Raw genomic sequence first — 16,387 nt, 5'->3', positions numbered from 1 at the left:
ACATTTTCTAAATATGACAAGGTTTTGAAGACAAACATGAGATGAGTATCAGATTTTAATCTTTTAATGAGTCATTAGCATAATCGTATGTGAGACATAGGGTCATGTCGAGCAATTGATTCAGTACTACAAATCCACGCGGACAATTTCATTTCAAACTATCGGTTTTCGTCAGTCTTATGACGGAAAGGCTCAGCTATGTTGCAAATCCATATATTAGAGCCCGTTCATAAACATATAGACCGAACCCTCATAAATTTTGTCCATGCAAAACCAAAATTGCATGAAGCTACAACTTTGCCTCTCCTCATGAAGTATATGTGATTTATGAACGAACTCATAGTTGAATCAAATTAATGGATTTTTATTTCTGGGGCACCCATTGGGTATATCACTTCAATAATACAAATACCGCTAACTCTTCTGTAGTTTTCTGTAGTTACACTATCCATTTGAAGATGTATAGTAAATAGTAGTAGTTCATATAACCAATATCTGTATAACTTCCTTAATCCTCCTTGTAAGATTTGGTAGATAGTATGACAGCATTGATTGAAACACGAGAGCTCTTATATCATGTTATTATTCGCATTGTTAATTATTTTATGAACAATAATTTTATGGACGAATCCGATTTAAAATAATTGAATAGTAATTGTTGTTAAGCCATATTAAAATAATCACTATCATTATCAATGAATGCTATCCACTCAAGATCTTCGCTACATTGAATTTTGAATTACTGGAGGCTTCACTTATTAACAAATTTACAACAAACACGCTATAACGGTATCTAGAGAATCGTGGAGGGTGAGAAACCTGAACTAGTAGCAGTATTCATATAGATTAACAATTATACTCAATCGTTGCAACATTATACTAATATGTGCGGGCCGCCCATTTGCGGAGTTGTGCGGCCAATTATTCTCTTTCCATTCCAGAAACGACCGTTTTGAAGCAAGAAGTGTCCCAATGGCCAACACAAACGGGACTTGTCCGAAACACACAAGATAAGTACAACAATTTTATAATCAGGCACCCAACTCTTTTTACTACTTTGCTAATAGATAATGCAATATGTATATTTCAATATCAATTATTTGTTTGTTTGCGCCTTTATTTATGACACTATTGAAGCATTCGTGTCGCCGCGGAATAGTTTACAATTTATCGTATTCACATTTTTCAATTCACTTTAAAGTATCTAACACTGCTTTTACAATTGTGTATGTAAACTTGTATCTTAATTATGTTCATTATTAATAGTAGTCTGGTAATCCAAGTCTAGTGATTTTTTTTCCCAAGGAATAGAAAGAGTTGGTGTCATAACCAATACAATACTTGAAACTGGAAACTCCTTATTTCCCCCTATGGGTTATAGGGAGGGGCGGGACATTCGAGCCTACTCATCAGTGGAAAGGACTTGCTATGCTAATCGGTTTAGCATTGGGCAGATACAAGTCTACTGGTAGACGTATCGCCCAGCGATTCAACGCAGATTGGCCACGGCCCGGGGGTGCGTTGATTATAACAGAATAACAGAATAAAAAATGTATTTACTTCATGCGTATCCTTTCCATGGCGGAAAAAATATCAAATTTGTTTTAAATGACCTCGTGAGTGACAAAAATATGATTCACATTAGAAACGACATGGGACTGACATGCCAAGAGGAGCAGTAGCTTCTGTGTGATATCTGCTGATATGCACTATGTCTCACTGGTATGCTACAGCACAGAATGTACTTTGAAAAATTCCTTTGTAATTATATGAACTCTTAAGAATACATTAAATGTTGAGTTTTTATCCCAAGTATTGTGCCAAATGGATATAATAAGGTTAAAACAAAACAATTTTAGTGATGATATAGTAAGAAATTTGCAAGTAAGCTCAATTTGGGTTGATATCCTTGAAAACTACCGTTATAGTAAAGATAAACATCATAAAACTTAAATTTTGAACAATGTTTACCACAATATGAATACAACCATGTTTTAGAAGTGAAAATGGTGTGAATCAACAGAATAAGATGCAGTCATGCTTCTTTAACGCAACAAATCTCATTAATACAGTTAATTGAACATTTTTGTTTGATTCACGTTTCATTTTGTCCAAAATGAACCGGCTTCATACTTCACCAATACAGATTCTCATATATTTTTTCTCTTCTGGTCATAGTTGCTTCTAGCAATGGTGAGCACAGCAACCTAATTTGTTTCAGCTTAAAACCATTACTCGTTAAAATGAGACGAAATACCAATGGAATTGAGTTGTCCAAAAAATGTCTCACGAAACCTAATGCAAGCCTATCCATATACGTGAGAACAAAAGATGTTTACAAAGTTCTTACAGATAGATTAACACGGAAAATCTGAACACAAACCACTACCACATAGGAATTTGGATTGGTCAATGGCGTGCGTGCCAGCTGAAATGGACTTACGAAAGCGATCTTTCGCGAGCAGATTGGACCTTTAGATATGTTTGTCGCCAATTGACAAAAACAAATTAAAACACACTATTTTGAGCTATTTTGCTCTAGAACACTTAGTTATTTACCTAAACTAATCGATTTAAAGATGCCGTTTGATAGAAAATTCAATAATCTTTCGGATAAGGGTCAAAAAATTACGATAAGTTCGACCATTTTCAAGTTATAGCGACTTAAGGCAATCAGAGTCAAAAACATGGGAAGTTCAATAACTACGTAACGGTTGAGATTTGACCAAATTCGTAGAACAATTTTTTCACCATTTATGGTCCTCTATCACCCTTTAAAAAATTTGCACTCGCGAACCTAACACCCTGTATTCTACTTTATCGATCTTGTTGCCGTCCTTTTCATGCTCATATTACATCTGTCAAAATGACCAGAGAATTGTCAGTCATTCTAAGGTTAGGTTTGTTGGTGTAATAAAGAATTGTGGCGTACTATTGGGGGTTATACACAAATTATGTCACGCAAAAATCGACCTTTTTCAAACCCCCCCCCCCTCCCTATGTCACACTTTTTTTATGGGACCTCAATATTTTTTGTATGGGTTGTCACGTTCTGCAACCCGACCCCTCCCCCCTCCCCCTCCCCCCTTAAGGCGTGACGTATTTTGTGCATGACCCCTTGTTGATTATGTCTTGTCCGAGGTCTTGTCTTAAATGGGATGTTGAACGTTGAACTAATAAATGTACCCGCATAAACGATAACCATAAGATGAGCTTAAACACCCATTCGGGATACAATTTGAACATTATGTGGTATTGTTGGGTATGTATCGCTGGTTGGGTCACGATTGCGCCCCGATTAGCGAATCGTGTTCGTTCGTTGGGGCAACTGACAACTGATCAAAATGCGCTAGACACAAGCAAGGGACGAAAAAATACGTCACGAAACACTCATGTCGAATTCGTTTATTCCCGACGGTGCACTGCACCGGTGTAGCAATTGACACCGGAAAAACGAACGGTTTCGGTGCAATTTGTTGACAACTTATGATGGTATTAGTAAGAGCGCGTGAGAGCGTCAATGAAAACAATAAAGGATATCAAAAATAAACATAATCAATGTTTTCATGATTTCCGTGATGAACAAAATTATTTTTATTTATTTTTATTTTTTACTTTCTATATCCAATTTAACAATTTTAAAAGTTTTCATCCACTTGTGTAATCCACTTGTACATGATAAACTTGTAATAATAAATGTTACTTGAAAATTTTTACCCAATGTTTTAACACTCCTACAATATTTCGCTTCTTCAAATTCTCGTAATATCATAATTTTTCAATTAAAAGCAACTTTTTAGAATTTAACCTGCCCAATAAAAAGGATGCTAACATAAAAAATGTTAAAGGCAGTTCAATAGAAAACGTTTAGCTACAACGTAAAAAAAATAAATAAATGCTTTTTAGGACATAACGTTATTGGAACGCAACTCATATTAAAAAGGCTTTAACCATCCTTTAGTGACATTTGATTGACTATCAATGTTGAATTACATTACAGTTGAAAGAAAAAAAAATAGAATTTGCGGTTTTTGAAACTGTTTACAAAATGTTACTTCAGTAGTATTTCAGTCCAATTTGAATGAATAGATTTTTATTCTATTCTGGGCTTATCAAAACTTTTTTACGACAATTTTTTTCATAATTAATAGATCACCATGCGACAGAAAATTCTAATGATTAAAAATTTAATCATTAAAAGTAATCCACGTATTTGCAATAATTAAAAAAAATAGTAATGGGAAAAATATTCGTTGAATCAACTCTTCGAAATTTCATGTTACCGATAAATTTTGAAGATTCCTCAGAAGTTGATTGAAAGACGTGATAATCATCGATCGAGTTTAAATAATTTTTAAACGCACAGATTTGCCGTTAAATGAATATCCAAGAAAACTGTTTACCTAATGCCGAAGAGAAAATCATCATTCCTACCAAAACAAAACCACGATACAAGTTCAGCGATATGTATGTATTGGTAAAACTAGCTTTGTACCTGCTACATCGCGCTCAAACTGGGTGTAGCTTTTTCTTGCACCGGTGCCAATCGGGTGTCAAAACAGAACAGTACCTGCGAATAAACGAACGGTTTCGGTGCAAGTTTGTTACACCCGGTGGCAAAGCGGTGTAGGCGGTGCAAATAAACGAATTCGACATCACATACTTGCACAAACGTTCTGTACAGTAGACGTTCGATAACTGCAACATGTTTACGTTTCAGTTACCGAAAGTAATTCGCTAACTACAAAGACTGACAGCCGTCAAACAGTTGTCAGTTGCTGTTGGACGCAGCCAGAATGCACTCAAAAACATCGCAATGCAGCTGTAGTGCATACGAAAAACATCGCAACTCTGTTGACGTTTTGTTTTTTTTACAGATAGCGTTGGAATAACTGCACTTAGCGGACTTGCAGTTAAAAAGCATACATAAAACATAATGTCGTTTTTCGTTTTTGCGGCGGTGCTATACCGCTTCGTGCTACACTTTTCGCTGAATAAACGAACATTTTCGGTGCAGTTGCATTGGTGTGCGTGTATAAACACCAAAATATTGACAACTTTGCAAACGCTGATTGGTGGAAACGGTGCACCAGCTACACTCCCGATTTTTTGAGTGCTACACTATCATGCGCGGTGCAGAAAAAGTGCTGCACCGGTATAGCACGAAAATCAAAAACGAACGTTTTCGGTGCAAAAGTGCTACACCGGTGTAGCACCACCGCAAAAACGAAAACGACATAAAAATGTGCAGGCCGAACACATTTTTGAGCGTAGCCGTTTTTGCGTGAAAGAGAAGGAGAGAATTTCATGCAGTGCCCTATGGACTTATCCACCGATGAACCAAATTCATCGCGGTCCGAGAATTTTGACACTAGAGCGGGGTCTGTTCCAATCAGAATCGTCCAATTCTGATTGGAACGGCCCCGCTCTAGTGTCAAAATTCTCGGACCGCGATGAATTCGGTTCATCGGTGGATAAAGCACCGACGAATTGCGATCACTGCAATTTGAATTTGCCGTGTAATGTTTTCGGTCAAGTCTCGGAATCGAGTGGCACGTCGGTTTAGTCGGTGGATAAAGTCCATAAGCGCTTGCACGCTGACGTCATCATTATCTCCTTCTCTTTCTTTCCTTCGGCGTCGGTCCATAAAGCCGTCCTTGCCCTCAAAAAAAATTTGAGGGCAATGTTTACAAATCGTATGGGAATTCGATGAGGTTATGTTTTTGATGCAAGCCTCTATACCGTCTTCGGCTTTTGCATCGTTTTTACCGTTTTTACGAATCATTCAAGCAAAATTTTCTAACGTCGAAAAACTTTTGATCATCCCTAGTTACAACCGTTACCGTTTGGCTGCACTTTGACTGATGCCCGCAAAGTAACGGTACATTTGGCAACGCTCTCCATCGTCGCAGAAAACCGTTTCGTTCCTCCTTTTTTCTCCTTCTGCGTCTTTTCCGTCTGCGTGGAAAGCACAAAAGAAAAAGCACGATGTAAGTGCAGCAGTGCTGCCAAATGTAAGAATTTAACGTAACTAATAAAAAGCTGCAATATTTTGTAGCGTAATTTTGTTTGTTTTATTGAACTTGTGAGCTAAAGTAACCTTTAAATAATATATTTAATGTGTTTTTGTAGTCTTCAATCTTTGTGTTCTCAAAGAAAGCAGTAAACATGCCAGAGAATCTGACGTTCAACTTGTTTTTTTTTCCTTCATACAACAAGTAACATTGTGGCAACACTGGCTCTGCCCTCACCAGCAAAGCAAAAATTCGGGTCGCCGAGGCGAACGTCGTGCACACATTCTCATTTCAGTCTTCGTCGTCGTGTCAAGAAAGTGAGCTTTTTCCCGTAAAACAAGCGAAGATTTTTTTCTGCCTTCATTCCCATTCCAATTTCTCGTCGTCCGTCGGTCGGTCGGTCGTTTCTCGTTCAATAGCCGTCGTCGTCATCATCAATCGTCGAGTCGTCGCCTTTCGTCGGTGGTGTGTAGTGAACAAATTTTACGGAGGTATTTTGTCCGCGCGCTCCGCGATCGGGAGGCTAATAAGTTTCCGCTATACTAGAGCAATAGCAACAAAACTCTACTCGCGCGTTCCCGAAACCCGAAAAAAGATGGACTCGGAAATTCCGGAACTTTCCGACGAAGCCGAAGAACATGTCAAACTCGAAAATGGCGATGAGGTAATCAATGCACGAGCGCAAGCCTCGCTCAGTAAAAGCAAAAATCGGCGCTGCCATTGTTCGGGGCTGCTGCAACTTTTCGGGTGGCCTGCCGCGAAAAGTCTGCTTTTGTGATTGGGAAGAATATCATTGTGACTAGTGTTATGGGAAAATGGGTTTTCCGAAGGATCTGCGAAGATCGGAGATCGATGTTTTGTGCAATTTGCGTGTGTGTATTGTGGGGCCACAAAATAATGCCCTAGCTGGGAAAGAAGAAAAAGTTGAACGTGGAAAAATGGTGCCTCGTCGAATCAATCGGGTCGAGGGGCCATGGGTGTGTGCGTGTGAGAGCAGCGAACACAGCTACCAAGCAGCAGAGGATCGTTTCGGAATCGCCAACGACACGACGAACATTCCGTCGTAGCGAGGGCCCCATTCGGGAACTACGACTAGGGCTGCCAGGTTGGATTTAGTAATAAAATGTAGTCAGCAAAATAAGCCAACGTCCAACGACCAACGTGCCGAAAAAGTTGAATGGATTGTGTAAAAGATGTAATTGTATTTATTGATCGAACGTAAACCAGTTTATAATTATCGGGTCAAGATACCATACCTTACATGGGATAATCTGTGGATAGAGTAAGGTACCTCGGGGCAAATGGGACCTAAAAAAGTGCTAATTCGGTTTTGTCATGCCAACAATTTCTGAACTCGAATTATTTAATGATTCGAAAAGACGGTGTTGGTATATTTCTACTTATTAACGTGCATTGAAATTGTTTGAAAATATCTACATTCCATGCATATATACATGCATATAATGAAAAGTGCCACATAATTTTCATTTACTCCGTTTCACGGGGCAAGTGGGACCTATTCAGAATGTTTGTTCCAATGGCTTAGTATAGTTGTTGCAAATAAGGTAGCATAAATTAAAAATATCTTATTTGAATAGCGATGTTTCGAAATTTATATAAAAACAGTTTCATGGTATCGTTCATAAATTACGTAACATGTAAAATAACAAATCGCTGGGAAAACTGGATTTACCTCTACAGGTCGTAAAAAAACAAATTTATTTTAACACCAAAAGCGCCATAAAGTTAAGTGACATAGATTTTGTTGTTTTTGACAGTTGCTTTTCACATTACATAGTTGATGAATCTCGCCAATAGGAAATCTAGGGTTTCATGATTTACAGTAACTTCTTCTTCCTTACATAATCTTACGATTATTTAATAATGCAAAGGCAGTTTTCATTTTTTTTTTCCATGGGTGGTTCCCCAATACTCAGAAAAACTTATGATGCAGCGAAAAACGCGAAAATAATGGAATATATTTAGAGGAGAATATGAAAAATACATGCTTTTGAAACAAAGATGTTTTATCAAAGGTGTAAACCTTTGAAAACAAGAACTTCGTCATCGAAATAGAAGTAATCAAGTATATTTCGATGGTAGGATAATTAAGGTGTTGATGTTGATTGACTTTCATGTAAATTTCGTCTTAGGCTGGACAAAGCGGGATTAACCTGTGAAGTTGTGTTTGTTACGCTCATAGGTCTCACTTGCCCCAGATATTGAAATACACTGGGGTAAGTGAGAGCAGTAAACAAAAGGTAATAAATGAAAATATACAGCTTTTTCGCTTGAAATCATTTGCAAGAGCTCCAAATATTATCCTGAAACTGAAAAAGTGTGACTTTATTTGTTATTCTATTTTTGTACGACGGATGTAGTAGAGCTCGTCAAATTCACCTAGTGAATTGTAAATTACATATGAACAACAATATAATATATGGTCACTTTATGGTGGAAACAACATTAATTTTTGTATTCAAAGTATCCATTGGTGTGACAGCTATGTTTTTCATGAAGAATGTTAGGCTTAAAAATTAATAATGAAAAAAAATTATAGCTGTCGGTCTCACTTGCCCCGGGCTACCTTAATTGTTCCCTTCGTTATGGTAGTACCTAATGTTGCGGTAATGGCAATTGAGCACTTTTTCGACTGAAATGTTACCAAAATGTATTTTTAATAGATGCATTGTGCTTAAGTTATGAGATTGCATCATTTGTTTGCTTAAGATTTGCCTAAAAACCAATAAAAAAAATATATTTTCCTTAATATGTTTGCTGCTGTGTTCCTTGTCGCGCAGCGAAGAGTTCGTCCACCACTCATTATTAATTGTTGTGTTTCTCACGTCCAAACACGCTCTTCAACACTCGCGAGTATCACTTTCATACAAATAAAAGCTTCTTACTGATGTTTCTTCAGTAGTACAAGTTCTCTAGTATAAGATTCTCGGGGGAGACTTCCGGAAGAATAAAGAAGAAATATGAAAGGAATTCCTCACAAAACTTGTGGGATCGTTCCAGGGTGTCTTAAAAACCCTAGGAGAACTTCCGGAAGAATTCCTGAAGGAACTGCCAAATAAAGCCTTCGAGGATTTAATGAAAAACCTTCCAGAGCAATCCATGAAGGAATTACCGGAGTCATTGCTGATGAGAAATTCCTTGAGGAATTGTTAATTAGCTTCTTTAGCGAAGTTGGGTTAATGTCACATTCTGAATCTGCTTGCCAAACTGAGCCAAAATCCAAATATTTATTAATTGTTGTGCCCGGAAACCTATCTTAAAATCAGTTTGAAATTTGTATGGAAGTGATTTGTCCAATCGCCTCTCGTCGCATTTAGTACCGGGCAGAGCTGTCAAAAGGTGATTTCAAAAAAATCTCTTCGAAATTGATTTTAGGTATTTAGGTAAAGTTCTAAAAATCCGAAAAAAGTCATAGTGGCTCAGAAAAAAGTGCTCCTTTGTATAAAATCGTAAAATAAATTTTCAAAATTTAAATAACCCAATTGACTTCTAATCCCTGGGTGAACTTTTAGGGGGGATTCCTGGACGAAATATTGGAGGGAAAATATTTGTGAGAAGGAGGAACACCTTAGAAAGAACAATTAAAGGAACTCCTAAAGGATTTTTAGGAGTAGCTTCTGACAGATATAGCAGAAAAGTGCCCAATATAGAAGCCCGACCGAGATTGTTCCATTTCCCTTCTTATTTTCAGTAAAACTGAGTGGTTGGTACTAGGCCAAACTATGAAATCAATAACGCTGCATGGCTTAAAATGAACAATTATCTCCTCTCACATTTTCTTTCGGACGTTACAGGGTTATAAAGATTTCTCTCCAGCTTGACATTCAAGGAATAGGAAACATTAGGAACTCATTAAGTCTTCCATGCCTGGGGTCTCCAGTTAACCTAGTGGTTAAGGCTATTGATCGCCAATCTGGAGACGGCGGGTTCGATTCCCGTTCAGGTCGGGATAATTTTCTCGACTCCCTGGGCATAGTGTATCATTGTACTTGCCACACAATTTATGTACAAATTCATGCAATGGCAGGCAAAGAAAGCCCTTATAACTGTGGAAGTGCTCAAAGAACACTAAGTTGCAGTGAGCCAGGTCAAGTCCAGGTGCAGACGTCGAGCCATAAAGAAGAAAAAGAAGAAGTCTTCCATGCCACAAAAGCAATTGTATGTCACTTTTGTTTTTGAACCCGGGTTGGAACTGAATCAGATCATATTCAGGGTTCGCTTGTATTTTTCAAATTGTTTTGGTGTAAAAGCTACACCGCATACCCCAAATCCTGGCAACACTGCCTTGTCCACCCGAACGCCATGTTTGATTTTTGCATCGCTCTGTTGCTTTTCGTAGCCGTCGCTTGCTTGTCAACGAAGTCGATACCGTAGACGACGACTACGACTGCCACGCCACGAACGAATGCCTTGCCTACTGCTGCTAGGCAGGCCAGCGCCAGCAGAACAAGCTCGTCGTTCGTCCGTCAGTCAGTCACTGCACTGAATATTCCCGTTCCGCTGCTGGTGGCTGACTGACTGACCCCAGTCAGTGCGTGCGTGTGTGCGCAAAAGCACAACACGGACGGGGCGGCGAGGCGAAGTTCGCACGACCAAACTGTTATGATGATAACGTTTCGATATTGTGGGTATGTTGCGCGAACGCGAAACTCGGCGGTTGATATGTGTTGGATAACACGACCGAACAAGGCCGCGATCTGTCGTTCCGTTTCGGACGGATTGGCTTTTGCGGACGGACGGGCGAGTCGATTGCCGCACGAATATTTTTCAAAGTATTTTTGTTTACATTTTTTATGGTCACTGTTCGGGTTCTCGTCTCGTGACTTGGGATTGCTTCTGTTTTGTTAACACCACACTGTTTGCGTCGGCAGACAGCGACACCAAAACATGAATGACTATGAGCCGCGATTCTGTACCTGCGGTCTTCCTCCCTAGAGCGTGGTGGTCGTCTCGTTGGTACAGACTATAAACAAACCGAAGTGTTGGGATTCGGCTCAAAGAAGATTCCGAAGATCTCTCCGTTCTATAGCATCCTATTGGATTTTCTGTTTACGTTTTTTAAAGTCCAGCTCTCTTGGTTGTTGTGATTGTGAACGGTAGTTTGTCGTTACCCAGCGATGAAGGTGGCACGTGGATATGTTCAAACATTACTGTTAGTTCATTTTACGAGACGTTTCAACTGCTCGTCCGTTGTACCTTCAGAACGCGTCATAAGTAGAGACAAATAAAATTGCAAGAATAATGAATTACATGAAACTAGGACTAACTGCAGCTTTGCCAGAGTTTTCTAGCTTAGCTTAGACTGACTGCAGATACATGGTTGCTTAACCGTGACCTGTGCCACTTCGAACTAATTTTGCAGATCCCAAGTTGAGTGGTCAAGTAAATTTTCTCATTCTTCTTCAAGTAATTTTCACAACTGATTCAGTATGGGTGGAAGTGTTACTTTCCCTTTCAGAATTCTGAGATAGAATATGTTTTTCCACACAGGAAAGAGATTGTTGGATGTATTTGAATAGACAGCGGCGTAGTTTCGCGTTTTTCCTATTCTGCCATCTGCAAACTCCCAAAGTAAGTTTCTTAGAGGAATCATTACATGGTCGTTACTTGTCCTATCCTTTTGCACAGTACTTACAAAGCAGAAACCGACGATTATCCAAAACAAAGTGGATATCATTACAATGCATCATTATTGAGTGATTTTGAGTTGTATGAATATAAAGTAGCAACCTTTACTCTTTTTAGTAGCTACTCAGAAGTTAAGTTCTCAGAGTTCATGGTCAATTGGATATTGGAAATTCATCCCGAACATTTTTCTTTCGAAACTTCGACAAGAATCCCTTCTGGTATTTCTCCAGAGAAGCTCTTGAAGTTCCTGGATTCCTCGTCCTAGAAATTCCAGGGATTTCTCCCTGAATTTTGAGCAAGATTCTACCTGGTATTTAAAGAGATATTTATTTCGAATTTCATTGCAGGACTTTTCTTGCAGTTGTTTGAGATTTCAGTGAAGTTTCTCCCAAAGTATCTCTCGGAATTTCGATTTCTAGCAATACTTCCGGGGTTTTTCTTAGGATTCGTTCTGAGATTTCTGCTAACATTCTGCCTGTGATATCTCCCGGAGTTCCTTCTGGGATTTCTCTGCGAGTTTTTCCGGAGTACTTTTCAGTGTCCCTCTCAAGATTTCTACCAGAATTCCTGTCAAAATTTCCCAAAGAGTTTTTTTTTTCTTTTTCCAGTCCGGATTCGCTGGTTGGGTCACGACTGCGCCCCGATTAGCGAATCGTGTTCGTTCGTTTGGGCAACTGACAACTGCTCAAAATGCTCTAGACACACGCAAATGACGAGAAATACGTCACGAAACACTCACATGCTTGCGCAAACGTTCTGTATACAGGAGCTGTGATGCGACGACGGTCAGACGTCAGACTCGTTTTGACATCTATTTTGACATTGACAGTGCTTTTAAGGGCCCATATAGCCGAGGCGGTAAACGCACGGGTATTCAGCATGACCATGCTGAGGGTGACGGGTTCGATTCCCGGTCGGTCCAGGATCTTTTCGTAAAGGAAATTTCCTTGACTTCCTTGGGCATAGAGTATCTTCGTGCCTGCCACACGATATACACATGCAAAATGGTCATTGGCAAAGGAAGCTCTCAGTTAAAAACTGTGGAAGTGCTCATTGAACACTAAGCTGAGAAGCAGGCTTTGTCCCAGTGAGGACGTTACGCCAAGAAGAGGAGGAGAGGAGGAGTGCTTTTAAGTTGGGCTTTGCCCCAACCAGTGAACATTCAATCATCGAGACAGCCCATCTAACGAACTCTTAACGAACGAATCGTCACTTTAGTTGTCCCGTAATTTTCTGCAAAAAAATCTGTTATATCTCCCGGAGTTCTTCCCGGGATTTCTCTTAGACCTTTTTTCGGAGTTCCTTCCTGTGTTCCACGTTTGATTTCCAACAGAGTCCAGGCAAAAGTTCCTTGAGAGTTATTTTATTTTTCAAAAGTTCTCCTGTAATTTTATCAGAAGTTACAGCGATTATTTCTAGTGTTCCTTTCAGGATTTCAACTAGGGTAAATCACCAATTGTTGCGCACTCCATGTTTTTTCTTATGAGGTGTGCAATAATTGGCGATTTACCTTAGTATCTGTCGGGAATCCTCTATGAATTTCTCCCAAAGGTTCTCCGTGGCAATGTCTGGTGAAATCTTTGCCGTGAGGAGCACCGATGCTCATGGGCTCCGGCGTCGTTAATTTGTTTTTGTTTTGAGAGTCGCTTCAGCAACAGTCGCTTCCTCCTGATATTTCACACGGAATGAAATGTTGACATATTATTAAATACATATAACTTTCATATGCTGACGACCTAAAGCTGTATTTCACGATCAAGCAACGTCCCGATGCAGCGTTTCTACAGCACAAGCTTGAAACCTTTGCTGTTTGGTGCTCATCAAATCGTATGTCACTAAATGTATTTAAATGCTCTGTCATATCATTCGGCCGTAAGAAGTCCATTCTCCACTTTGACTACCCTTTGGAAGGTGTTCGGTTGAAATGTGAATCGACAGACAGTCAAGGACCTCGGAGTTCTGCTTGACTCTAAACTGACATTTAAAGACCATGTCGCTTACGTCGTCGCCAACAAATCGTCACAGCTTGGTTTCTTCTTTCGCTTTGTCAAGAAATTTAAGGACATCTACTGCTTGAAGTCGCTTTACTGTTCAATTGTACGCCCCATCCTAGAATATGTACTCGGCAGTTGTCTACTTGTCTGGGCTCCTTACTACAACAACTGCATCGAAAGAGTACAGCGTAAATACATTCGTTTTGCGCTACGCCATCTCAGGAGGAGGAATCCGCTAACTTTGCCAAGCTATGAAAGCCGCTGTCAGCTTATTAATTTGGAACCTCTCAGTACGAGACGCAATGTGGCCAAAGTCTGCTTTGTAGAAGATCTTCTGCAAGGCAACATAGATTGCCCTGCTCCTCTAGGAATGCTGCATATGAACACACGCCGCCGTAGTCTAAGATCTCATCCGTTCCTCAATCTCGCACTTGCAAACACCAATTACAGCCTAAATGAGCCGGTTCGTGATATGTCCCGTTTGTTCAATACTGATTATTTCGTATTTGATTTTAATGTGGCACGTTTAGTTAATAAGCGTAGCTTTAAGCGTATTTTCAGTTGATTTTAGTTGTAATAGGGTAAATCGCCAATTGTTGCACGGCTAAAAATTTGCCAATTGTTGCACACCTCATAAGAAAAACATGGAATGTGCAACAATAGGCGAGTTTTAGCCGTGCAACAATTGGAAAATTACCCTAATGTACCTTCCGTATTTTGTGTCATTGGAGTAAACATTTTATCTGTTGACTTTATGTGTGAATGAATAAATCCTCCAGACTCTTCTTGGGATTCTACTTCTTATTTTCTTCTGGAGCTCCTCACGGGATTTTTCGTTGAGTTCTCCAGGGATTCCTTCTGCGATTTATCGTAAATTTGACATTTTTTATATTTAATTCTCTAAGCCTGAAATTTTTTTTGCAAAAATTCAGAAGAATCCGGTAGAAATCCCGGAAACCCTTTGAAAAAATCCTGGAAGAACTATGGGAGAAATCGATCGAGAAACTCCGGCATAAATCTTAACAGAAACTTTAGAACAAATTTTGGTAAATTCCCTAGAATAAGTAGTAAAAATATCCCAGATGGAACTCTGAAGCAATTCCAAAAAAGCGTCGAAAATAAATTTCAGGGAAAACTTTTAGATAAATCCCGCAATAATTCGAAAAAAAAAACATCGGTAGAAATTCCGGAAATTTGGGAGTGAAATGTTAGAGGAAACTATGGTAGAAATGCCTAAAAGAATCTGAAAAACTCTCCAAAATAAATTTCGAAAGATACAACGGGAGAAATCCTACAAGGAACTCTGGGAGCCATTTCGGGACAATCTGTTGTGAACAATCTGGCAGAAATGTCGGAGGACGCTTTGATTGAACTTCCGGGAGCAACTTCCAGTAAAATATTGGAAAGAAATTTCAGGCAATTCTGCAATGAGAATAAATTCCGGAAATAACTCGGAAAGAAGCTTCGTAAGGAAAGAGAATTCCAACTAAAAATTTTAGAGGGATTTTCGAAAAGTGTTAAAAGATGAATCCTGGATAGATTTTCAAGCAAATCTCTTAACCCTTTAATACCTAACCCCGCCAACCAAGCGGGATATAGTTTGAGAATTTTTGTATAGTTTCGAGGGTGGCCACTCAACCGGGAATTAACCGGAAAACGCAAACAACCGGGAAAATACCGGGAATTTGTTAGAACATCAACCTCTATTGGTAATGAAGGTCCTTGATAACCATTATTATTGCACCTATATGAGAATTATTGTGATTTTTCTAAAACAGTGTTACGGGTATAAATATTTGTTACAATTATAAGACAGAATAATTGTTAAATGTGTTATAAATATTATATTCGTACGTTCTTTGTGTTATATGTTTTATTTTACCTTGTAAATATTCCCCGAGTTTTAATACACATTTATAGGGGTCTGACTGAATAGAGGTACATGAAATGCAATCCACTGTTGATTGCCAACTTTCAGGCTATTTCGGGCAGAGGTCAAGTACTAGACATGTAAACCTTTTCCTGCCACGGACTTCAAGTTCTTGAGCTCAAGTATCGAACCCTGAAACGGGATACCCGATTAGGATTAGTTTTCCTAGACAAAACCAAGCTATGAACACAGCAACAAATGCTGTGAACTAAAAGGCATACTGCCAGTTAAAATACAAGTCCAGGATGACTGATGGACCTAAACCAATTAATGAAACCTTGTCATCCTGTGATCGGAAGGAGTTATCCATCTGGATAACAGGGCACATTTATGTTATGTGTTGTGCTGCGTCAATCTGTGATGTCTCCTATTTATGCATTTGTAAGGTTCTATGTGTATCGTGATATGGTGATCCTTTGTAGTAATTAATTTCTTTTATTTTTGTAACATGGCGCCCAACGTGGGGCTGAATTTTTCGTGAATCGGTGAACGATTCACGAAAAATTCTTGCTCAAACGTTGGGCGCCATGTTACAAAAATAAAAGAAATTAATTACTACCTAGAACCTTACAAATGCATAAATAGGAGACATCACAGATTGACGCAGCACAACACATAACATAAATGTGCCCTGTTATCCAGATGGATAACTCCTTCCGATCACAGGATGACAAGGTTTCATTAATTGGTTTAGGTCCATCAGTCATCCTGGACTTGTATTTTAACTGGCAGTATGCCTTTTAGTTCACAGCATTTGTTGCTGTGTTCATAGCTTGGTTTTGTCTAGGAAAACTAATCCT

The 16,387-nt window shown here is 39.1% G+C and overlaps 1 protein-coding gene and 1 long non-coding RNA gene across 3 annotated transcripts in view; one reads left to right on the top strand and one right to left on the bottom strand.

Moving 5' to 3' along the window:
- The window catches only part of LOC134288293 (uncharacterized), a 69,688-nt gene that overhangs the window by 32,356 nt on the left and 20,945 nt on the right, over positions 1 to 16,387 (bottom strand). The window lies entirely within an intron of this gene.
- The window catches only part of LOC109430922 (deformed epidermal autoregulatory factor 1), a 35,736-nt gene continuing 25,649 nt past the window's right edge, over positions 6,301 to 16,387 (top strand). Inside the window, exon 1 of one of the 2 annotated variants that reach the window (XM_062852662.1) lies at positions 6,301 to 6,678. In XM_062852662.1, coding sequence (XP_062708646.1) covers positions 6,610 to 6,678 — 69 coding nt within the window. In that variant the 5' untranslated portion in view covers positions 6,301 to 6,609. Of the gene's footprint in view, positions 6,679 to 6,700; positions 7,120 to 16,387 lie in introns of those variants that run through there. The other variant, XM_062852664.1, reaches the window with a different exon arrangement.

Source organism: Aedes albopictus, chromosome 2 (assembly GCF_035046485.1).
Source record: "Aedes albopictus strain Foshan chromosome 2, AalbF5, whole genome shotgun sequence".
Taxonomy (NCBI): Eukaryota; Metazoa; Arthropoda; class Insecta; order Diptera; family Culicidae; genus Aedes; species Aedes albopictus.
This window is presented reverse-complemented; position numbering and strand designations above follow the sequence as displayed.